At 53.9% G+C, this 22,666-nt stretch overlaps 2 protein-coding genes and 1 long non-coding RNA gene across 5 annotated transcripts in view; 2 read left to right on the top strand and 1 right to left on the bottom strand.

The window, feature by feature from the left end:
• Positions 1-758: 758 nt before the first annotated feature.
• On the bottom strand, positions 759-13,640 carry LOC135190809 (blood group Rh(D) polypeptide-like). 2 transcript variants are annotated; one of them, XM_064172550.1, is made up of 10 exons: positions 12,038-13,640; positions 8,972-9,158; positions 8,657-8,807; positions 7,762-7,903; positions 6,417-6,577; positions 5,395-5,532; positions 4,273-4,403; positions 3,339-3,418; positions 1,297-1,370; positions 759-1,038 (listed from the first exon to the last, which is right to left on the bottom strand). In XM_064172550.1, the coding sequence occupies exons 2-10, from the start codon at positions 9,136-9,138 to the stop codon at positions 1,012-1,014; spliced, it is 1,071 nt and encodes a 356-aa protein (XP_064028620.1). In that variant the 5' UTR covers positions 9,139-9,158; positions 12,038-13,640; the 3' UTR covers positions 759-1,011. The 2 variants fall into 2 exon arrangements, with proteins under 2 accessions (XP_064028620.1, XP_064028619.1); XM_064172549.1 differs by lacking the exon at positions 12,038-13,640 and adding an exon at positions 10,066-10,238.
• A 13-nt stretch (positions 13,641-13,653) lies between these two features.
• Positions 13,654-22,666, top strand: part of MACO1 (macoilin 1) — a 32,236-nt gene continuing 23,223 nt past the window's right edge. The window contains exon 1 of one of the 2 annotated variants that reach the window (XM_064172548.1): positions 13,654-13,742. In XM_064172548.1, coding sequence (XP_064028618.1) covers positions 13,669-13,742 — 74 coding nt within the window. In that variant the 5' untranslated portion in view covers positions 13,654-13,668. Of the gene's footprint in view, positions 13,743-14,040; positions 14,163-22,666 lie in introns of those variants that run through there. The other variant, XM_064172547.1, reaches the window with a different exon arrangement.
• On the top strand, positions 15,811-16,436 carry LOC135190834 (uncharacterized). Its single transcript, XR_010308648.1, has 2 exons — positions 15,811-15,899; positions 16,259-16,436. It is a non-coding gene; the product is annotated as an uncharacterized LOC135190834 (long non-coding RNA).

Raw genomic sequence — 22,666 nt, 5'->3', positions numbered from 1 at the left:
TGAGGCTCACAATGCACCAAGAAGTTGCTTGCGCAGGATCCTCTGCCTGACCCTCCCTGGTGTGAGCAGCACAGCCCTGCTTGTCTTGGGCTAAAACAGCTCAGCCAAGGCCCTTGGTACCAGGCAGGAGCAAGGACTATTCCCTCAGCCTTTGCTCTCCACACCTTCAGGGCAGCCTTCTGGGCAGCTGAGCCCATGGTGATGCAGACTGTCAGGGCCCAGCCAGGCTGTTCTGGGGTCTGCTGCCAGATCTGCTGTGTGAGCAAACACCACTGACTGGGGGCACTGTCCCCAAGCTGAAGGATTTCACTTCTGGCCACCTGAAGCTCCAAAAGCTTGGCCAAGCCAAGTCAGGACAGCTTTTTCCTGAAGCAGTCAGCTAGCTCCAAGAGCTCAGCCTGGTGAGATGCAGAGCTCTGGCCCTGCTCCAGCTCATCCAATCCCTTCTTAGCAAAGCCTTCAGCAGAATGAATTGAGCTTCAAGCCCAGGGGCTGTAACACCTCACTGGGTAACAGCCACCATGCAATCCCTGGCAAATTCTACTTTGAAAGACAGATTTTGGCTTTCAAACTTGGGAGATAAAACCAGTTTCAAGTTTGCAGGCATTTGGGTTGGCAGCAATGGGTGCAGCCAACACTACCTTTATTTTCTTTGGACATATGCCACAAATAATCAATTTAAGAGCAACCCCCAAGCAGAGAAGCAAAATGTGTTTGAGTTTGCAGCTGTAAAATTTACATCCTGTGTCTTGCAGGAATAACTTGGACAGTTCATGACTAATTTATTGTGTGTCCACTGCCCCCCAGGTGCTCTTTTGACCCATCCCAGCTATTCATTGGCTCTAGTGACAAACAGAGAAAGCTTATCTTGGACATGGCCATCCTCAGGGCTCCTTCCATTCCAAATCCACCATCAGGGCTTCTTCCATTCCAAATCCATCCTCAGGCCTCTTCTCCAAATCCATCCTCAAGGCTTCTTCTGTTCCAAATCCATCCTCAAAGTTCTTCCATTCAAAATCCCACAGCCAAGTGGGGAAACTGTGGGGACAAACACTCGTGTGTGATCTCTGAGGTCCCTTCCAACCTAAGCCATTCTGTGCTGATCATTTATGATTCCCCCCTGGGCCCACCCCCAGCTCTGTGGGTCCTTGCTGACCACCACCACTTCTCTCATTCAGCTGAGGGAGCAGCTCCTGGATTCCAAACAGGGCATCCAAAACTTAGTGTGAAAAGCAATTATCTCCCCTTTAATTAATCCAGACATTCCCACACAATCCATTTCACACTGAAACTTACCTCCCAGTAAAATTGGTCTTCAAAGTACTTGGGCACAGGGATGGTCTGAAACACTTTGAGTTTTAGGATGGAACCTGGGTGTAAAAACACAGATAGCAGAGCAGGGCAGGGGGAGGGTCATGTGCACTGCAGGGTTCTTAGTAACACATCCAAACATAACACACATCAAAACAAGCTCAGAACCAAGCCATGGACCCACAGAATGGTTTTGGTTGGAACAGACCTTGGAGATCATCAGCCCTTACCCCAGTACTGCCCCATGGGCACCCCCAACCCATGGCCCTCAGTGCCACCTCCCCACAGCTTTGAAACCTCTGCAGGGATGGGGACTCCACCACTGCCCTGGGCAGCCTGGGCCAGGCCTTGGCAACCCTTCCAGGTAAGAAATTGTTCCTCGTGTCCAACCTAAACCTCCCCTGGTGCAGCTGGAGGCTGTTTCCTCTTGTCCCTGGGAGAAGAGACCAACCCCTGCCTGCTTCAAACCTCCTTGCAGGGAGCTTTCAGGAGCCAGGTCTCCCCTCAGCCTCCTCCAGACTAATCACCCCCAGCTCCCTCAGCTGCTCTTCCCCAGCCCTGGAGATGTCCAGACCCTTCCCCAGCTTTGCTGCCCGTCTCTGGACCTGCTCCAGCCCCTCAATGTCCCTCTTGGAGTGAGTGGCCCAAAACTGATCCTAGTATTGGAGCTGCAGCCTCACAGCAGTGGCAGCCACACATCAGAAGGTCACATGGGAACCACATGAGCCCTGCTGATCCCAAACCTCTGCTGAGCAAAGGCCTGTGCTGGGCTGGTGCAAAGCTGCTGAAGTGAGTGGAACCCTCAGATTTATCCCCTCCCACTGGCTTCAGAAGTGACAAGCTCGGGAGAGTGCTCTGCTGGCACTCAGCCGATGCCCACACACAGATGTGCTCATCCTCACACAGCTCCTGCCTGAGCCTGAGGGCAGCTGCTGAGTAGCTGGTCAGAGAAACAGCAGCAGTGGAAGAATGGAGCCACTGGGTGCTAATGGAGCCACTGGGTGCTAATGGAGCCACTGGGTGCTAATGGAGCCACTGGGTGCTAAAGGTGCCACTGGGTGCTAACGGTGCCACTGGGTGCTAACGGTGCCACTGGGTGCTAATGGAGCCACTGGGTGCTAACGGTGCCACTGGGTGCTAATGGAGCCACTGGGTGCTAACGGAGCCACTGGGTGCTAACGGTGCCACTGGGTGCTAATGGAGCCACTGGGTGCTAATGGAGCCACTGGGTGCTAACGGAGCCACTGGCTGCTAATGGAGCCACTGGGTGCTAACGGAGCCACTGGCTGCTAATGGAGCCACTGGGTGCTAATGGAGCCACTGGGTGCTAATGGAGCCGCTGGGTGCTAATGGAGCCACTGGGTGCTAATGGAGCCACTGGGTGCTAACGGTGCCACTGGGTGCTAACGGAGCCACTGGGTGCTAATGGAGCCACTGGGTGCTAACGGAGCCACTGGGTGCTAACGGAGCCACTGGGTGCTAACGGAGCCACTGGGTGCTGATGTGTCCCATGGCTTCATCTCCAAGTCCAGGTCCCACTGAAGCACAGCTCAGTGCCCAGCTGGGGCTTGATCCAAACTCTCTTCTGCCCTGCTGGCAGCAAGAGCAGCAAGAGAGGACTTTCAGAAGCATGGAATCATTAAGGGTGGAAAAGACTTTTGGATCATTGAGTCCAGCTGGAATCCAGCTGAGGGTTTAAAGGGCTTGCAGTGATAGGATGAGAGGGAAGGGATTGAAGCTTGAGGAGGGCAGATTGAGGCTGGAGATGAGGGAGAAATTCTTGACAGTGAGGGTGGGGGGAAACTGGCACAGGTTGCCCAGGGAGGCTGTGGATGTGCCCTCACTGGAGGTGTTCAAGGCCTGGAGCAAGCTGGCCTGGGGATGTCTCCCTGCCCATGGCAGAGGGCTGCATCTGGAAGCTGTTTAAGGTCTCTTCCAGCCCAACCCATTCTGTGGCTCTCTGAATAAGACCACACAGGCTCTGTCCCAGGGAGAGGAAGAAAGGGCTGAAGGTTTTCAGTACTGACCTGTAATGAACCCTGTTATTGAGGCAACACTGATGGTCACACAGAAGGCTCCAATGTGAGTCAAGACCAAGGTCCCCAGTCTGAAAACCACAACAAGAATCACCTCCAGCTGCTGAACTCAGCAGTAAGAGCCAGTGTGAGCCTGGCTCTCCATAGCAAAACCTCAGCAAAGTCCTCTTCCTCTCCAGTCTCATAGCAGCTGCAGCTCAGTGCTATAAGGAAGCCATTCAGAAGCCTAACAGACTCCAGAAGATGTTTTTTGCCCTTAGAAACCACCACTTTGGTTCTGCAACCTCATCCAGTGTGTTTGTATCAGTAAGGACATGATGAGAAGTGTAAGGCCCTGAGGCTGCACCATGATCCACTCCCCTGTGAACTGAGGGAATCAGAGAACTCCTGAATTGAAATGCCAAAATGAGAAGCCAGATCAGAGCAATCAACAGGGAATATCCTTAACTGAGCTCTTCAGCTCTTGGGTCTCTCCCCAAGGACATTCTCTACTTCAGTGTCCAGACTGCCTTTAGCCTTGCCCAGCATTTTTGGCCCTGACTCAGAGTTAAAGCCTCATCTGAAGACAAATGCTGCTTGCTGCCCCCTCTATGAGCCCAGAGAACTACCCAAAACACAGCCCAAAAGCCAGACTGAGTCTTGGAGGGATGTACATCACAGCCCTCAGTCTGCTGCACTGAATAGGAACCAAAAAATAACAGTGAGAGAAAGCAGCCCCAAAAAGCTGAGATTAACATTTTGGTCCAAAGTCTGCCCAGGTCTGGAGGGCTCTTACTGACTTCTTTGGACTTCATCTTAGGTTCTCTGATTTAAAATGATTTCTTTGTGCTAATATTGAGGCTTTCTGTTGCAGGAGAACTCTTCTCAAGGCAGACTACAATGACAATGAGCAAAACTTATTACTTCATAGCAGGAATTTCTGTACCTTGGCAAAGTGTCCCAGTTTTGCACCACTAAGAGAATGACCTGGGCAAGGCATCCAAGCACAGCAGGCAAGCCAAAGGTGAAATGAACTCCAGAGGTGTCATGGATCTTGAGAGGAGGATTCAAGCATCTCTGGGGAGAAGAAGAAGAGGTTTCAGTGCTCTGAAAGGACACAAGTTGGCAACAGCATCATTGCCTGTCACAGAGCTTTGACTTTGCTCTTGCAAACTGGAATCCTGTGCCCTGCTCAACAGCATTCCTGGGGTCCTGGCTGCAGCCTCGTGGAAAGAGGTTTCCCATGTTGGAAAAGGTTTTACAGAACCACAGAATCAGCAGGGCTCAGGGTGGAAGGGAGCTCAGAGCTCCTCTGCCCCAACCTCCCCACCATGCCCAGGGACACCTCTCAACCAGACTCAGCTGCTCAAGGCCTCATCCAGCCTGGCCTTGAACACCCCCAGGCAGGAGGCAGCCACAGCCTCCCTGGGCAGCCTGTGCCAGGCTCTCACCACCCTCACACTGAACAACTTCTGCCTCAGCTCCAGTCTAACCCTGCTCTGCCTCAGTTCCAAACCATTGCCCTTGGCCTGTCTCAGACACCCTCAGCAGAAGTCCCTCTGCAGCCTTCCTGCAGGATCCCTTCAGGCACTGGCAGCAGTTCTGAGGTCCCCCTGGAGCCTTCTGCAGGCTGCACCTCCCAGTTCCCTCAGCCTGTGCTCACAGCAGAGCTGCTCCAGCCCTTGGCTCATCTTTGTGGCCTCCTCTGGCCTCTCTCCAGCAGCTCTGGGTCCTCTTTATGCTGGGGACAGCAGAGCTGGAGGCAGGGTTGGAGGTGAGGTCTGAGCAGCGCAGAGCCAAGGGGCACAATCCCCTCTCCTGCCCTGCTGCCCACACTGCTCTGGCTGCAGCCAGCACACAGCTGCCTGCTGTGCTGCATGAGGGCACTGCTGGCTCCTGGGGAGCTGCTCAGTCCCCAACACCTGCAAGTCTCTTTCTTCAGAGCTGCTCTCAATCCACTCTGCACCCAGCCTGGATTTGTGCCTGGGACTGGCCCAACCCAGATGCAGAACCTTGCAGTGTGACTTATACAAACCCTCCAAAGACTCATGCCAGGTCTGAGCATTACCTGCATGCAGTAAGACCCCAGGATGGTCACCAGGCTGGCAAGCAGGCCCAAAATCATTGCAATCCAGGGGTACTTAATACTGTCAGCTGCATAACCCACAGCAACCCCACCAGCCAGCACTGCACTCTGGATGTGAGCCTGCAAAGGAAGCCAACAAAACCATGAGGTGAGAGCCCAGGCAGCACTTCCAGCAGCCCAGTTTCACAGATCTCATCCTTCTCACACAAGTGGGATCCCTGTAGGGTGGGCTTGGGCCTCTGAAAACTGCAAATGACAGTCTGAGAACCTCACTTCTTTCTTAGAGCTTCAGTGGACTGCTCAGGAGGCTAAAGGTCCCACAATCACAGAATGGTAGGGGTTGCAAAGCACCTCCAGAGATGTAGTCCAACCCCCTGCCAAGTCAGGCTCAGCCAGAGCAGATCACACAGGAACACATCCAGATGGGTCTTGAATGTCTCCAGAGAAGGAGACTCCACAGCCTCTCTGGGCAGCCTGCTCCAGGCTCCAGCACCCTCACACCAAAGAAGTTTCTCCTCCCGTTGAGGTGGAACCTCCTGGGCTCCAGCCTGTGCCCACTGTTCTTTGTCCTGTCACTGGGCACCACCCACAGGAGCCTGGCACCTTCACCCTGGCCCCCATCCCTCAGGTACTTATAGACCTTGCTCAGATCTCCTCTCAGGCTTCTCCAGACTAAGCAGCCCCAGGGTTCTCAGTCTTTCTTCACAGCAGAGCTGTGCCAGTCCCTTCCTCATCCTCACAGCCTCCACTGGACTCTCTCCAGCAGATTCCTGCCTCTCTTGAATTGGGAAGCCCAAAACTGGACACAGTATTCCAGATGTGGTCTCAGCAGGGCAGAGCAGAGCAGGAGGAGATCCTCCCCAGCCCTGCTGGCCACACAGATGAGTGCCAGGCTGCAAAGCTGCACTCGTTTGCCCTTCCCAGCTGCCCCACTTAGCCCAGGGCACTACTGAGAGAAGCAGCAAAGCCTCTCTGCCAGGCAGTGCCTTCCCCCCAGGCCTTACCATGTGGAATTTGCCATCCTTGGTGGTCAGAGCAGACAGCACAAAGGCAGCCACGGTGCTCGCTGCCAGGGCAAAGTAGGTGTTGGAGACAGCTCTGCCCCTGACCTCCACTGCCAGCACGAAGCTGAAACTGGGCCAGAACACCCACAGGAAGAGAGTACCTGGGAGACAAAGACAAGCAACTACCATTAGCTGCTCTAAGCTGTGGTGGCTGCACCAGCAGCTGGCTCTGGAGGGCTTCAGGCTGCCTGCTGGCACAGGAGCTGGAAGCAGTCATGATAATAAACCCCCAAATGGTCTCTTTAAGAATGAAACTCTCAGACAGGCAGGTCCTGCCTCCTGTGCCTGTCTCTATCACACTCCCCAGCCTTCAGCAGGCTTTTATCTTGGCCTTTCTGTGCCTAGGCAGGGACTGCCTTTTTATATCTCTGCTCAGCACCTTGCAAAACAAAACTGAGCCCTGGCCCCAGCTGGGAACTGCCAGCAGGACTGAAACAGAAGCAGTGACCTCAGCTTTGGTCTGTAGGTCCCTCACCAAAACACCTGCACAAGCCTGGCTGGGAAGGGCAGCAGTTAACCTGGCACAGCCTTTGTGCTGAGACTGAAAGCAAACAAACCAAGGCCCAGGAGCTGCAGCAGCTTCCATGGCTGGCAGGAAACACACTGAGAGCCACCAACCCTTTGTCAGCACAGCAGCAGCAGCAGTTTGCAGTGCTTGGCTGCATTCACACCTGCAGTTTGGATGCAAAAGCTTCAGTGTGCTGTGGGCAGCCCCCCAGAAACCTTATAGAATCACAGAATGGTTTAGGTTGGAAGAGACCTCAAGGATCAATCAGCTCCAACCCCCCCTTGCCATGGGCAGGGACACCTCCCACTAGAACAGGTTGCTCAAGGTCTCATCCAGCCTGGCCTTGAACACCTCCAGGGAGGTTGTGGAGCACAGAAGCACCCAATGTGATCTTTGATCTTTGATCACATTGGGTGCTTCTGTGCTCCACAACCTCCCTGGGAAACCTGTGCCAGTGTCTCAGCACCCTCACTGCAAAGAACCCCTTCCTAACATTCAGTTTCAGTCTCCCCTCTGCCACTTCAAACCCATTCCTCCTCCTCCTGTCATTCCCAGACCCTGTCAATAGTCCCTCCCCAGCCTTCCTGTAGCCTCCTTCAGATCCTGGAAGGCCACTCCAAGGTCTCTTTGAAGCCTTCTCTTCTCCAGGCTGAAGAGCCCCAACTCTCTCAGCCTGCCCTCATAGCAGAGCTGCTGCAGCCCTCTGCTCCAGCTCTCTTCTTTATGTTCTCACTGCAATCCTTCCTTCCAGATGAGATGTTCAAGCAAATGCCTTACCCAACATGGAAAATAAATCTGACTTTGGGGTCCTCTTGCTCTTATCAGACCTGGGGGAGGGCTCAGAGAAGCGTGAGGAGAGTGCCAGACCAAAGTAGGCTCCAAAGAGGTGAACATGCACCATGGTCCTGTTGTCTGGAATCTGTATCAACAGAACAATCAAATCTGTGGTTTCTTGCAGGCTGCAGGAGGCCTTTGATGCAGTTCCTGACGTAGCTGCTCAGGTAACCTCTCTCAAAGCAAGCTATTTTCACAGCCCCTCAGCTTCTGCAGGAGTCACTCATTGGAGGTTACCTTCACTGAATTCAGTGCAGCTCACAAAGGCCCAATCCATGCACAGAGTCTGGAGCATGGAAATGCAGCTCTGGCTCTGCTGTCCAGGCTGGGCTGGGCTGTCACTCACACTGGAGGTCGTCCAGGCTGAGCTGACACAAGGAGGAGGTGAAGTTTAAAGGCATTTAGTGCCTTAGCATAGGGCAAGGCTCTCACTCATGAGCTGGGGTGGTCAGGACATAGGCAATGCCTAATGCTCCACATCTCAAATCCTTCAGATCAGCTCCTCCTTTAAGGCCAAGAGTACAGGTGAGGGTATGCAGGGTTTGGAGTTCCATGTCCTGCAAGTCAGGCTTCAGCCTCTCAACACAGCCACAGCCACAGGCTAAGCAGGAGGAGATAAAACACAGCTGGGACCAGAGCCCTTCAGACAGGAGGAGACCTTTAAGGTCAGCCAGTGCAGCACTGCCAAGGCCATTGCTGAACCACCTCCCTCAGCACAATGTCTGCGTGGCTTTGAAACCCCTCCAGGCATGAGGATTGCAGCACCTCCTGAGCTGCCCCTGCCAGCAGAGCACCAACAAGGCAGAAGCAGGCAGCATCCCCCGGCGGCCGCACGCACCTGCAGGAACGCAGCGCTCAGAGCCCTGCTCCCGTGGAGCGCTGCCAGCTCCGCCGCGGCCAGCACCATCAGCTGCACGGGACTGGCCTTCCCCAGCACAGCTCCGCTGGAGATGACCACAGCAGTCATGCTCACCACAGCCTTCGCTATCCTGCAGGGAAGCAGAACCAGACCTGGATCAGGACCATGCCAGGGCCACTAAAATGTACTTAACCCCCCCCAAAAACCCTCCTGAAACAGCTGCAAAACGACAATGCTGATTCACAACCAGCTCCAGCTCTAGCTGGCTCCAGCTCTACCCCAGCAACTAATTACCTCTTCAGGCCACCTTGGCTCTGCCTTTGAAGAAGGAAAGTTAATAGATCTTCTAGCAGCACAGAGCACTGAACCCCGAGGGCAATGGTCAGGAGGTTGAACCCAGTGCTGCTAAATCCATATCTCCTGAGGAAGAGGAAGAAGAAGCCAAATCCAAACACCAGCATGTGGTTGACATCTTGAAAGGCTGCATGACAGGAAAGAGCAGGGGAGTGGGGAGGTTATTTATGGGGAGGTTATTTATGGGGAGGTTGCTGATGCAGAGTGAGGTCCTGGTTCATAAACTGCAGTGCAGAATCACAACTGGGCAGCCTGCAGGTGTAAAATTCAGGTGGCCCTTGTTGGTTTGGAGCTGTAAACAAGCCCAGAGCTTGCTTGCCAATCCATAAGCAGTTAGACAAACACCACCTCTGGCCCTGAATTTATTTAAACCAAGGGAATTTATCTGATCCCAGTCAACTGATCTGAACCAAGTGAACTCATCTGATCCAAACTGCCTTCAAGTAGATCGCATTCTCTGAGCTACAAACTAGGGAGGGCAACACAAGAGTGTCACAAGGACCCATCAGCTCCTGTTTGCACCTTCCATACTGTGGCCAGAGCACAACCTGCTGATCCATGCACAGAATCCACCTCCAGAATATATCCCACCCCTTAATTCCATTGGATTCACTCCATGAATTTACCTCAAGCACTCAGATGGTGACCAGTGCCAGCCTGGACTGTCAATGTGGAGCACAAAGCCAGCCCAAGCCAGCCTGCTCTAGCTGAGGATGCCCCTGCTGACTGCAGAGGGGGTTGGACTGGATGGCCTTTGGAGGTCCTATCCAACCCAAACCATTCTATGATTCAAAGACCTCACAGAGGTGTCTGCCAAGACCACCACAAGCAAGCAGCAGAGCAACACCACAGTTCAGTGTCCCTGCAGTGCTGTGCCAGAGGTGCCTGCACTGCACAGGTGGAAGGCAGAGTGCTCAGAGGGCAACAAAACCACTCCACACCTCACCCACAGACACACTGAGCTGCTCAAGCCCATCTCTCCTGCACTGCTGAAGCAGCCATGAACCCTTCCAGAGCCTGGCTGCTGACCTTACCTGCGTAGGCAGTGGCAGGTAAGGAGCCCTGGCCGTCTGGGATGAAGAAGTAAAAGAGGATGATGAAGGCAGCTTGCAGGAGGAGGAGCAGCCCCGGGACGCTGCTTCGGAAGCTGCGGTAGTGAGCAGCCATCCTGCACTGCTCTGCATCGGCCACAGCCACAATTATTTGGCTCTATAAAGATGTTCCAGCAAGCCCAAACCAATAGAAAAGGAGGTGAGGGAGGTGGGGGGAGGGCAGGAATAAAAACCCAAGAGAGATAAAAAAGCCCAAGAGGCGTCAGCAAGGAACAGTTCCTTATCTGTGACATGTCAGGAGCCCAACACAGCACAGCTGACATGGGCTGAACTCACAATGTCCTCACGAGCACAGCCAGGCCCAGTGGCACAGCTCAGTGCTCCAGGACACCATCCAGAGGTTTCCCTGGCTGCTGTGGGGCTGTGCTTGCAGCCCAGAAGGCAAATTGTGTCCTGGGCTGCCCCAAAAGTGTGGCCAGCAGGGCAAGGGAGGTGATTCTACCATTGTACTCTGCTCTCCTGAGACCCTACCTGGAGCACTGCATCCAGTTCTGGTGCCCCCAGCACAAGAAGGACCTGGAACTGGTGGAGAGGGTCCAGAGGCCATGAAGATGATCAGAAGGCTGCAGAACCTCCCCTATGGGGACAGGCTAAGAGGTTTGACCTTGGTGATCTCTCAGCTTTACACTGACAGACCCAGGCTGGAATCCCTTTGTTGGTCAGTTTAGGGTCACCTGTCCTGTCCACCCCTCCCTGCAGGTGCCACCTCTGACTTGCCACACCCCAACATGGTACCCAAGATTTAGCAGTGACCTTTTTCTGCATCCCAACTCTCAGTACTAACTCTCTCCATCAGCATCCTCACTGCCAGCAGCAGCCTCTGGTCTGTGCAAGCATGTCCTGCTGGCCCTGAGCAGACAAACCACTGAACACAGTCAGTCCTCTTCCAACTTTCAGTATCTGAAGGGGGCCTAGAGGAAGGCCGGGGGGGGGGGGGGGCACTATTGATAAGATCTGGGAATGACAGGAGGAGGAGGAATGGGTTTGAACTGGCAGAAGGGAGACTGAAACTGGATGTTAGGAAAGGGTCCTTAACAGTGAGGGTGGTGAGACACTGGCACAGGTTGCCCAGGGATAACATTGGGTGCTTCTGTGCTCCACAACCTCCTTGGAGGTGTTCAAGACCAGGCTGAGACGAGCAACCTGTTCTAGTGGGAGCTGTCCCTGCCTATGGCAGGGGAGGATGGAACTGGATGAGCTTTGAGGTCCTTTCCAACTTAACCCCTTTCTATATGCTCAGCACTGCTCAGGCCACACCTGCAGTGCTGTGTCCAGTTCTGGACTACTCAATTTAAGACAGATGTTGAGGTGCTGGAAGGTGTTGAGAGAAGGGCAGCAAGGCTGGGGAGGGGCCTGGAGCACAGCCCTGTGAGGAGAGGCTGAGGGAGCTGGGGGTGTGCAGCCTGCAGCAGAGGATGCTCAGGGCAGAGCTCATTGCTGCCTGCAGCTGCCTGCAGGGAGGCTGTAGCCAGGTGGGGTTGGGCTCTGCTGCCAGGCAGCCAGCACCAGAAGGGGACACAGCCTCAAGCTTCGCCAGGGCAGGCTGAGGCTGGATGTTGTTAGGAAGTTGTTGTCAGAGAGTGATTGGCATTGGAATGGGCTGCCCAGGGAGGTGGTGGAGTCACCACCCCTGGAGGTGTTCAAGAACAGACAGAATGGGGCATTTAGATTGGCCAGGGCTGGGTGCTAGGTCGGGCTGAATGAGCTTGGAGCTCCTTCCAACCTGTTTGATTCCATGACTCTATTCTAACTGCAGCCAGGACCTGTGGCTGTGGAACTCTGGATGACCCTGACCATCCCCGGGCTGGGCTGTCACAAACAACACTCTTCAGAGCGCTGCTGGGTACCGAACCACTGACCTACACCCTCCAGATGCTTTTAATTCTCACCTCACCTTCATTCAGAGGTGACTCAACCTCTGCCACACAGTGACCTGCTGCCTCGTGGCTCCTCTTGGCAAGGCACAGCCTTTTTTAAAGCCTTTTTAACCCAGGAGCTGCTGGAAGGAGCATTCGAAGCACACAAGCAGGGCTGCACGGTGGCAGCTGTGTTCGTTCGGCATGTCCCCAGGCATAGGCACCATCAGTTGTCAGGTAAGGTTCGGCAGCTGGTAGATAAGATTGTTTGGCAGTCAGTAGATAAGATTCTTTGGCTGCTGAGGACCATTTAGGAAGCCATAAACCGAACATTATCATCTCGATATTCGCTCTGCTTTTGGTAACTTGGAGCTCCTCTTTGTTCAGGTTGATCCAGGAGATTAAATTCATGCGGTTATGCCTCAGATTTCCTCTTCTGAGGCCATTTCAAGCCCCAGCGCTGTGCTTGAGACAGTGACAGCGCCAACGACCGGGCAGAAAGCCACCTACCGGTGACCGAAAGGTGCATTAAATAAACACAGAAACATTCCCAGCCCGGCACCGTGTGAGCCTTGCTCAGCGAGGGCCATCCCCCGCGGCGAGGCCTGGCACGCTCGGAACGCCCAGCCCAGCGGTGGGTAGGGCCGCAGAAGCCCAGACGCAGGCGGGCAGCAAGGCGCGGGGTGCCCTGGGCACCAGCCTGCCGCCGGTGAACGCGGGCGGCTGCCGCGCCGGGCCAGGCCTCCCTCAGGTTCGGGAGCCGCCATTGGGTTCCTCACGGTTGGCACAGTCCGAAGGAAGCAGTGGAGGCTCGGGGCGGGGACTCTGCCGAGCGGACGCCAGGGCGCGGAGGACCCAAACCGCAAGCCGCGGGTGCGGGCGGGCGGCGCTGGGCGGCTGCGCCCTGCGGCCGTGACTCGGCAGCCGCGGGGCCACTCTGCCCCGCCCCTCGCCTCCCATTGGCCGGGCGTAAGCCCCTCCCTACAAGACTGCCTTAGGGACTAGCTTCCCATTGGTCGAAGGCTGACTACCCCCGTGACCTCTGATTGGCCCATCCCCAGCCACCGGCCGTGTTTGGGCCGACGGAGGAAAGCGAGGCCAAGTGACCCCTCCCCCCCCTCCTGCCTCTCGATTGGACCGATCGCTTATCACTCTACTGTATGGCTCCTGTATTGGCTGCATAGGTCTATCAGTCACTCGGAGGGCGTTTCCTTCTCTTCCGTGAGCCGCCAGAGCAGAGCCATGCTGGGGGGGATTGGACAGGGCGGGAAAGCTGCCGGCACTTATCTGTGCACCTGAGGCTGAGCGTCGCTTTTCCCAGCAGCCTATTTGCCAGCGAGTTTGTCACTCAAGTGCGAGGGGGCTCCTCGGCGGCTTCGGTGTCAGTGTGACAGCGGAAATGGAGCCCTCCGTCTTCCGTGTCCGACTGGACAGCTGAGCTGTGCTGTTATTTGTGTTTGTCTCTTCCATTGGGCAGCTTCGCTGTCCATCACAACAAGGGGCGGGAACAAGTCCAGAAGGACAGTAGGCGGGAAAATAAGAAAACTTCCTCACGGATTGGTCCGCAAGCCATCAATTCGCGAGTTCCCTCCCTTTGACAGGTCACGGTGGCTGTCAATCAAGGGCATAGGCGGGCCACGCGATAGCGCTGGGCGGAACCACCTTTCTGATGCCGCCATGGGTCTCCTCGGCCGTCCGTCTGTCTTTTCGCGCTGCTTATTGGCCGAGCGCACTGTCAATCCGGTAGGGTCGGCAGCTTGATTGGGCAGCGCCGAAGGAGGCGGGGCGAGCGCGGCGGCTGCGCGGGGCCGCGGGGAGGGCCGGGCCGGGAATTATTTTTATTTCTTTGTTTCCCAGGGAGAAAAAAAAAAACACTGAAAAAAATTACCGGGAAAAAAAAAAAAAGGGCAAATCAGCGACCCCAGCCCCGGGCGAGGGAACTCCCCGCGGGGGGCGGATGCTGCTGCCGTGAGCGGGGCGGGCCAGGGCAGCGCGGGGCCGGGAGCGCGGCGGCGGCGGCGGCGGCGGCGGCGGCGGGCCCCGGGCCGGGCTGGGCCGGGCCGAGCCGGAGGCGGCCGGGAGGATGAAGCGGCGGAGCGCGGACTGCAGCAAACTGCGGCGGCCGCTCAAACGGAACCGCATCACCGAGGGCATCTACGGCAGGTACTGAGCGGGTGGTGGCGGCGGTGGAGGGGAAGGAGGAGGAGGAATAGGGGATGCGCCGGCCCCGTCCCTTCGCAACGTCTTCCCCGCAACGGCTCCCCGCTGTCCCGCCTCCCCGCCGCGACCCTGTCAAGTCGGGGCCGCCGCGACATGGCGTCTGGGCTCCCCTCGGGCGCTGCCCTGCCCCGCCCCGCGGCCTGGCCGCGCCGTCGCTAGGCCGCACCGACCCCTCCGCCGCCCCCTCGGCTGCTGCCTCCTTCGCCGAGGCGCTGGGGCCGGGGGGGGAGCTGCTGGCCAAGGTCCTGTCGGCGCTGCCTGAAGGAAGCAGTAAGGAGCCATTGAGAGCCTCCCCCCGACCCTTTCGTCCCGCGGCGCTGCACCGCGCAGGGGACCCTCCGCCGCTCTGCCTCCCGGTAGAGATTTTCGGAGCGGGTTCTCGGGATGGATTTTCCCAGAGGGGCAGACTGTGGTTCGAAGTGATGTGGCGCTGAAGGACATGGTTTAGTGCCAGGCTTGGTGGAGTTAGACAGTGGTTGGACTCCACGATCCTAAAGGTCGTTTCCAACTGACACAACTCCCTGAGTCTACGGCGGCAGCAGGCTGGCAGAGCAGGCTGGCATCTTGCGGCAGGAGGCAGCCACTTGCACTGGGGCTAAGCAGCTTGGGTTTCACGAGGTGGTGAAGGTGCCTGTGCCGTGGCCTCTGCAGTGGAAGGCTGCCGGGGAGAAAGGTGTAGCAGCGAGGGGATGCGAGCGACAGCCTGCATGGCTGCTGCCCGGAGCTGGGCGGTGAGGCAGACACAGCAGGTATCTGCCCTGCCTCTGACCCAGGGAGCGAGAAACGAAACTGCAGAGAAGTGAGGTGCACGTTCAAGGGCTGGACCTCAGCGGTGTCTCTGAGTAGCAGCTCCTTTGCCAGGTGTTTACGTGTGGAACACTCCAAGCCAGAGACACATTCCTAAGTGTTTGCTTGTTGTGAGTCTCTTTAGAGCTTTGCCTTCCTGACTGTGCCACATTTTCTGTGACAGACTAATTCTGTTTCTCTGCCCAGGCTGGCTTTTGAAAAGCTCTTGTGAGCACAGTGCCCCACTCCTGCTTCTAGTTCACTTGGGGTTTACGTAGGCAGTGGCTGGAAACTTGAGCAAACTCATCCAATGCAGGTGTTAGCTGTGCATGAGGGAAGCAGTTGCCTGTGAGCGCTGTCACGAACTGTCACAGCTCATCCTCGTTGTTGTGAGTCTCTAGGTGAGAGCAGAGGGGACCTTGTTGCTTTTGACTCTCAGCTGGTGTGGAAATGGTGCTTGGGATGTTCAAAAGAAGTTAATATTTGAGATGATTTGTCTTAGGAAGAGGATTCAAACATAAGGAAGGCCTTACAGAACCACTTACTTTTCCAAAGTCCTTCAAAATCCTGTGCTCTCTGTTGTCTCTGAGCTGCCTGGCTGGAAAGGTGGGGTGAGAGAAGGCAGGAGGAGCAGGAAAAGCTGAGAACACCACCCGCTGATGCATGTGTTAAGCTGCTGGAGCTGTGTGAGGAGCTAAGACAGACTCCTGGCTTCTCGTGCTAACTTTTCCTGGATGTTTCAGTTCAGACCTGGGAGTTTCAGCCTTTGTTTCATGTGGCATTTTGACACGCAGAAGTAGTCAGCGACTTCAAAGTGACATCCCACAGAAAGACTGAAACTAGAGTGAAGGCTTCTCTCTGGAAATCCAACCAGGGAGAGGGATTTCTACACAGGTTGTGACTCTTTCTCTTGTTTTTGCTCTCCTGCTTCTCTTTTCCCCTGTTTCCCCCCCCTCCTCCCCTGTCTTTTCTTTGCTCGCCATAACTCAGAGAGATTAGCTACAGGTAGCTTCTCATAGAACTATGGAGCTCTCAATTCTTGTCATGATTGTAGTTGTTTACTCAATTTATCTTAATTGTCACCATCAGCTTACACGAAGGCAGTAAATACAGTTATCAGGAGGTAGCATCACAGTGTTAGAAGCAAAGCAAAGGCTGAACAAACAGCATGATTGAGATACTTAACTCTGGTAGCATTTTTGTTTGCTTTTTTCAAATTGAGGCCAATCTTCCCCTCCTTGTTCCCTCTCCAGGCTCTCGGGTGCAGAGCCAGGCACAGCTGGCAGGCACATGTGAGTGTAGTTGAGAAGCTGCAGAGCCGAGGAGCTGTGGAGCAGGTGAAGCAGTGGAGGAAGGTCCTGCAGTGAGGCTGCTGGCAGGGTGCTCCGTGTGTGTAAATCCGAAGTGTATTTATAAGAAGCACTAGAAAAAGGATTTCTGGTCACAGAGGCAGAAGTAAAACACCTCGGGCTACACTGAAAAATGTGTCTTTCTTGGCACTCTGGGTGTGAAGTGCTGTACCAGCTCCTGCAGTAGCCTTTTTAACAAGTTCACAGCCTCACTGGTTTGAAATTTTACAGCTGGATTTCTTCAAAGGACCTCCCCCCCACACACACAATTTGCTACCTGGCTTAAACAGCCTGTTTGGCCTCAGCCCCTCAGAAGCACTTCCAGAGTCACTCCTGACCAACCTTCCCCCAGGCCCTTCCCCACCAAATTGCCAGCAGCTGCCCTCCCTGGTCTTCTTCAGACTGCTTCTTCCATTCTGCTGAGTTGCCTTCTGCTTTTTGCCCTTTTTCCTCCCCATCTCCAGCTCTAAGGTCCTTCAGGATGTGCCAGTGCTGCCTTCGTGCTCCTGTGCCTGGAGCCTGGGGCGGCAGTGGCGCAGCACCGAGCGGTACCATCTGTGCTCTGCAAAGCCTGCTGAGTCCCCATCCAGTGTGTGCAGTTCTCCTGCAATGGACAAGTGTTTAGGTGCAGAAGGAGCTGTGCTTTCAGTCGGTCTCCAAAGCCAGCCAGCTAATGATAGGGTTCACCACAGCTCTTGTTTCTGCCACAGTGGGTGTTCAAAACTTTGCCTTTTTAGCCCTTTTTTGCAACTCTCTGCTGCTGCTGTTCTGCAGTGCTGGGCTGATTGAGATCATACCTTTGACACTGAACATGCCTTAAAACCTTAATTGTTAATTAAAAGTATTCATTGCAGCTTGTCATTAGTTAAGCAATTAAAGTTTACTTGTTACTGCTTGTTCCTAACTCTTCCCAGTCCCCATCCTCGGTCTGCTTTCTTGCTGATGCTGCTTGTTTAGGCTCCACTGAGTCATATGGGCACTGGGGACTGATTTTGTAGCTGGTTGAATTTCCAGATGAGCTCCACATGTTAGTGGCTCAACTTGCACTGTCACATCGGCTGACTCGTGCCGTGCCTCATGGATTTCCTGACAGCAGGCCTCAAACCCTTGAGAATTAGTTTTTTAGCCCTACTGATATCTCTTGGCCTTTATCACAAGCACTGCTTGGGCTGGCAGCCAAGTGAGTGCCTGGGAGGATGTGTCTGTGTCTGATCTCCAGGAGGTTACTGATTGCCATAAAGGCAGGTTGGGCATCTCGTGCTGGGCATCATACCACGATCCCTTTGCTGAGGTACTTCTGGTTCTCTGTGCCACCCAACTTCTGATACAGCTTCTTGCCAAGGACTTGATTCTTAGCTCTGCTGACAGCCAAATAAACTGGTAGGGAAGAGCAGTTCATTACTGACTGCAGGAATGTGGCCTTTTGGAAGGCTTTTCCTTTTTAAATCCCTGATGATTCTTCCTCCTGATTTATCCTGGCACTTCTTTTATAAGCTTTCTATATGGAGGGGAAAAAAAACCCAAACCATTTTCTTCCCAGCCTACCCTGGAGGTCTGTAACAAACCAGCAGTGCTACCTTTTAGGCATTTGACTTAAATTCAGGTCTCCAATCTAATTTCACTTACATTTAAATGTGTTCTGCAGTGTCAGCCCCAATGGTATATGCAATATCACTTCCCTCTGCCACTGACTTTCATTCCCTGCACTCTGCAGTTCCTCCTGCTTTATGTGCTGGGTTTTCAGCAGTTTTCACTTCTACCACGGTGGGCTCACAGCTCCTCTTGTTTCAGCACTACAGTTCCAGTTGCTGATTACATGCCCATGGTTCTGCACTTGCTTCCAGAATCACTCTTAAAAGGTTTCTGTTTTGTCTTCCTTTCCTTAACGTTTCCATAGTTGAGTTGATCTGTTCTGTGCCATGTCAGGATGCTGAATAAATAGTCTGGGAGGTTTCCTGGGATTCTTTACATTTTCCTGTTCACAAATGCAGTCAGCAAATGTTTCACATAATAGCTCCTAATATAGCAGCATAGAATGGTTTGGGTTAGAAGGGACCTGGAGGATCACCCCTGCCATGACACCAACATCTCCTGCTAGATCAGGTTGCTCAAGGCTCTGTCCAACCTGGATTTCAACACTCCCAGGCTTGGAGCCTCCACAGCTTCTCTGGACAACCTGTTCCAGCACCTTGCCAGCCTCGTGGGGATGAATTTCTTCCTAATGGCTCATCTCAATCCAGCTTCTCCCAGTTTGAAGCCCTCACCCCCTGTGCTGTCACACATACCTAGCACACCCCAGCAGTTGGGTTTTCTCTCTTGCATTCTTGCTGGGCTTACTCTGTGTCACCTTTATTGTCCACCAGTAATTATCTTCCAGATATTTGTGTGTTCTCTGAGATTCTCCAGTGGTATTCATTTGCCCTCCCCAATGTTCTCTCTGCCATTGGCTGGGCAACCTTGAGAAGGTGATGGGAGATGGCCAAGGAATGAACTTCACCTTTCTCAAGCCTACCTCTGTTCTTGGCACCCTGCCACCCTCAGGCTGCCTTCCTCTCCCTGTCATTGTCTTGTGTGAGTCAGGCTGCAGAGTGAAACACACCACCAGGGCTGCTCCTGCTTTGGGTTTGGGATGTGGCTTGGGTCTGGGGGGGTTGGTTCTAAGTGGTTCTTTTTATTTGTAGGTATTTTTACCTTACAGCAACAGTGGGGCAGTAAAAAGAGAACAAAGAACAAGAAGGGGGGGAAAGGAGGAACCAAAGAAGAAAAAGAAACAGGAAATGGCATCTGGCACTGCACTGGAGGGGTGGGGAAGAGGAATAAGGAGGAAAACTATTTGTTTGAAAATTCACAGGGTGGGCAGAGGCACTGCTGGGTTAGGGAATAAATCTTTCTACCCAGTGTACATTAGCAGTCAGTTGACCTTTCAGAGGATCTGCAGCACTGTAATCACTGCTCCTTCCCCTTTGGTACCCTGCTCTCCTCATCAGCGTGTCCAGCCTTCCCCCCCCAAGATTAAATGCCATATGCTAGCCTTGGGGGGCAAGCCCCTGGCTCCTTCACCCTCTGTCAGAGCTCTGGAGCCAGATCTTACTCATTTGCCTTCCTTTGACATGTGTCACAAAATTGGATAACCCAGATTTTAGGAGCTTGTCTGCAGCAATCTCCCCTGCACGTGGAACGCACTCGGAATGCTAATTGGCACCGTGGCATAGGTTTGAGCCTTTCTAATCTGAGGGCTGGGGAGGTTAGGAAGCACTTCTGCCTCCTCAATGTTATCTCTGAGTGAGGCTACTGACGCAGCAGCTGTCAGGACTGGAGAGACGTGTGGATGTGCCCAGAAAGATCAATGACTAGGAGAGGTTCACAGCCACCGAATGGCTGGGGCTGGGTTCCAAAGGCTGGCTGCGTGGTGGGAGGGCAGGTGCAGAGGGACAGGGACTAGATAACAACGGACAGGGAAGAACGGTGCCTGGGAGGAATCAAGGGGCTGGTACAAAGCAGAGAAAGGGAGGAGGGCTGCTGCTGAGTTACTGTAGTCATTTCAGTCCTCTGATCTTCTTTGAAAGGTCTGTGGTATCAAACACAGGAGCAGAGCAGTGATGAAGGTGGCCAAAGGAGAGGTCTCTTGGCCTGGCTGTCTTGGAGCTTTAGCTCTTGCTGGTGAGCAGTGACAAAGGTGGCCAAAGGGGAGGTCTCTTTTCCTGGCCATTTTGGAGCTTTTTCAGCTATTGCTGACTCCAGTCCTCACCAAAGAGGTGAGGGGCACCTGTTAACTAACTGCTGAGCCATGTGCCTGCCGGGCACAGCACCCCTCGGTGTGCAGCTTACACCTCCGTGGGAGAAGGGGAGCTGAGATCTGTGTTCCTTGCTCCTACAAAGGCTCCTTGCCATCTGCAGCCTGCAGGGTGCAGCCAAGGTGCTGTCACCTAGCTGTGTGTGGAGCTGTGGCAGCACAGAAGCTCAGCACCCCCTGCAAAGCCATCCCATCTCCAGGATGATTTGAAGCTGCTGCCTAGATGAGTTTTAAAAGTGAGGTGTTTAGTTATGGGCTGCATTCTGGCTCCACAGCCCTGCATGCTCTACTTGAGGGGAACAAAGGCTAAAAAACCCAATTACAGGAGCACAGTCCCCTTAAACTGTTTTCTCTAAGTGCCTGTCTTGGAAGAGACCTTTGACATCATCCAGTCCAACCTTCAGCCCAACACCCCCATGGCCATCAAACCGTGTCCCCAAGTGCCAGGTCCACAGGTTTCTTGAGCACCTCCAGGGCTGGTGACTCCACCACCTCCCTGGGCAGCCTATGCCACTCTTGCAGCAGAGAAGTTGTTCCTAACATCCAGCCTCCTGCAGCTGATACCCAGAATGTGTTACCCAACACAGAACTTTGTTGCTGAGGCCAACACAAGTGGATGAAGTGGAGGTAGCTGTCTTGTGTCTTAGTCTTGTACTCACTGAAGTCTTAATTGCCTTTGGGTCCTTCAGCTCTTGAATAGTGTGAGGAGAAGCTTATTCCCAATGTTGTGTCATTCCAGTTCCACTTGAGAAGGTGGTAGAAGTCCCCTCAGCCCTGGGATGGATAGGACTTCAGCATCAGAAATCACTTCAGTGGCTGCCTTACAGAGCTTACTCAGCAAATGCTCTGGCACAGAGCAGCACTCCCAGCCGAGGAGCACTGCCTGTGACAGCTCTCATTTGCCAGAAGTGTGGTCTCAGCCTGGCTTTCAGTGGCAGAAAAAGGAACAATAGCTGGAAGTTCAACCCAGGGAAAAGTGCCTGCACAACACCACAGCCAGGGAAGTGGTTGCCTGGGTGTGATGCTTTGAGAGGTTTGCTCAGATCTTAAAGAGCTGCACATGGGCAGTTCAGCAGCATGGCCAGAAGGAATGTGGTGAGTGTGTACCCAAGTGTCTGTCACCTTCCGTGTCTGAATGGCCTCTGAGTGCAGCTGCTTGTTCTAGGATGATGGTGAGGATCTACAGAACAGCAGCCTGTGCAGGCAGGGACCTGTCTAGCAACAGGACATGAGGGAGTGGTTTGGAGCTGAGGCAGAGCAGGGTTAGGCTGGAGCTGAGGAAGAAGTTCTTCAGGAGGAGGGTGATGAGACTCTGGCACAGGCTCCCGAGGGAGGCTGCGGCTGCCTCCTGCCTGGGGGTGTTCAAGGCCAGGTTGGATGAGGCCTTCAGCAGCTGAGTCTGGCTGGGAGGTGTCTCTGCCCATGGTGGAGAGCCTGGAGTTAGATGCTCTTTGAGGTCCCTTCTGATAGACATTCCCTCTCTTGTGCCTCCTCTGGAGCTCTGAGCAGCTTCCTAAACAAGCTCCATGTCCTCGAGTAGCGCAGAAACTTGACTCTACCTGGCACTGGGTGTGCAAACTCTTGGCAGCTTATCAGTAAACATTCCAGGGCAAAGTTCTACTGAGCTTGTTGGCACTGTGATAGAGGAGGGAAAAGCAGTTACTGAAGGCAAAACTGCCTTGATTTAGGCAACAAAATTGTACTTAGATCCTCCCACCTTCTGTTGCATCTCAGTGCAGTGCAGCAAGGTAAATGGCTTTGGAGGGACATCCTGGAGCTCTGGGTACTGGGGTTTGGGGAGAAGGGAGTTGGCATCTTCCTTGGCATGGGCTGGTCCCTCAAGTGCTCCTTGTGTTAGCTAAGTATGATCTCCAAATGTTTTGAGCCGTGGAGCCAAGAAGGATCATCAATGGCTCAGAAAGCCAAGGGAATGTGGCTGTGACATGACAAAGAGCTCTTGGAGTGTCTGGTGTGAGATAATTCATCCCTTGGGCTCTCTGCTCTCCAGGCTCCTGTGCCTCTGGTTCTGAGGTTTGCTTTGGGATTTTGGGTTGGGTTTTTTTCAAGTGGATTTTTAGTTTTCTGTTTGTCTGGGGCTGTGTTTCTCTGGTTGGGTTCTGAGTGGATGCATTTACATGGGTACAGCTGCTCTGACAAGGCTTCTCTTTCTCTGCAACTTCACAAATGCAGTTGAATGTCATTAACTTCCTTAGACCAGGCCTGATTTTAAGGTAATCACAAAGCTACCTTCTTTGTAAAATCATTTTGGATGAAATTGTCTTCTCTGTTATGGTTACCTGCAGCTTTCCTTCCTGAACTTTTAATTTGCAAAAAAAACCCAAACTAAACCAACCAACCAAAGAAAAAATAAACCAAACAAGTCAACACCAGAAAAGAGGGCAGGAGAGGGGATTCTGCCCCTTTGCTCTGCTCTGCTGAGCCTCTGCCTCACACTCTGCCTCCAGCTCTGGTGTCTCCAGCATCAGAAGGACACAGAGATGCTGGAGTAAGTCCAGAGG

Source organism: Pogoniulus pusillus, chromosome 37, assembly GCF_015220805.1.
Source record: "Pogoniulus pusillus isolate bPogPus1 chromosome 37, bPogPus1.pri, whole genome shotgun sequence".
Taxonomy (NCBI): domain Eukaryota; kingdom Metazoa; phylum Chordata; class Aves; order Piciformes; family Lybiidae; genus Pogoniulus; species Pogoniulus pusillus.
This window is presented reverse-complemented; position numbering and strand designations above follow the sequence as displayed.

Coding starts and splice junctions, on each gene's coding strand:
- LOC135190809 (XM_064172549.1), bottom strand. CDS start 10,198: ATGGCTGCTCACTACCGCAGCTTCCGAAGCAGCGTCCCGGGGCTGCTC. Junction 6,578..7,761: donor AGATTTATTTTCCATGTTGG/GTAAGGCATTTG, acceptor TTTGTCTCCCAG/GTACTCTCTTCCTGTGGGTG. Junction 4,404..5,394: donor TGGGGTCTTACTGCATGCAG/GTAATGCTCAGA, acceptor TCTTCTCCCCAG/AGATGCTTGAATCCTCCTCT.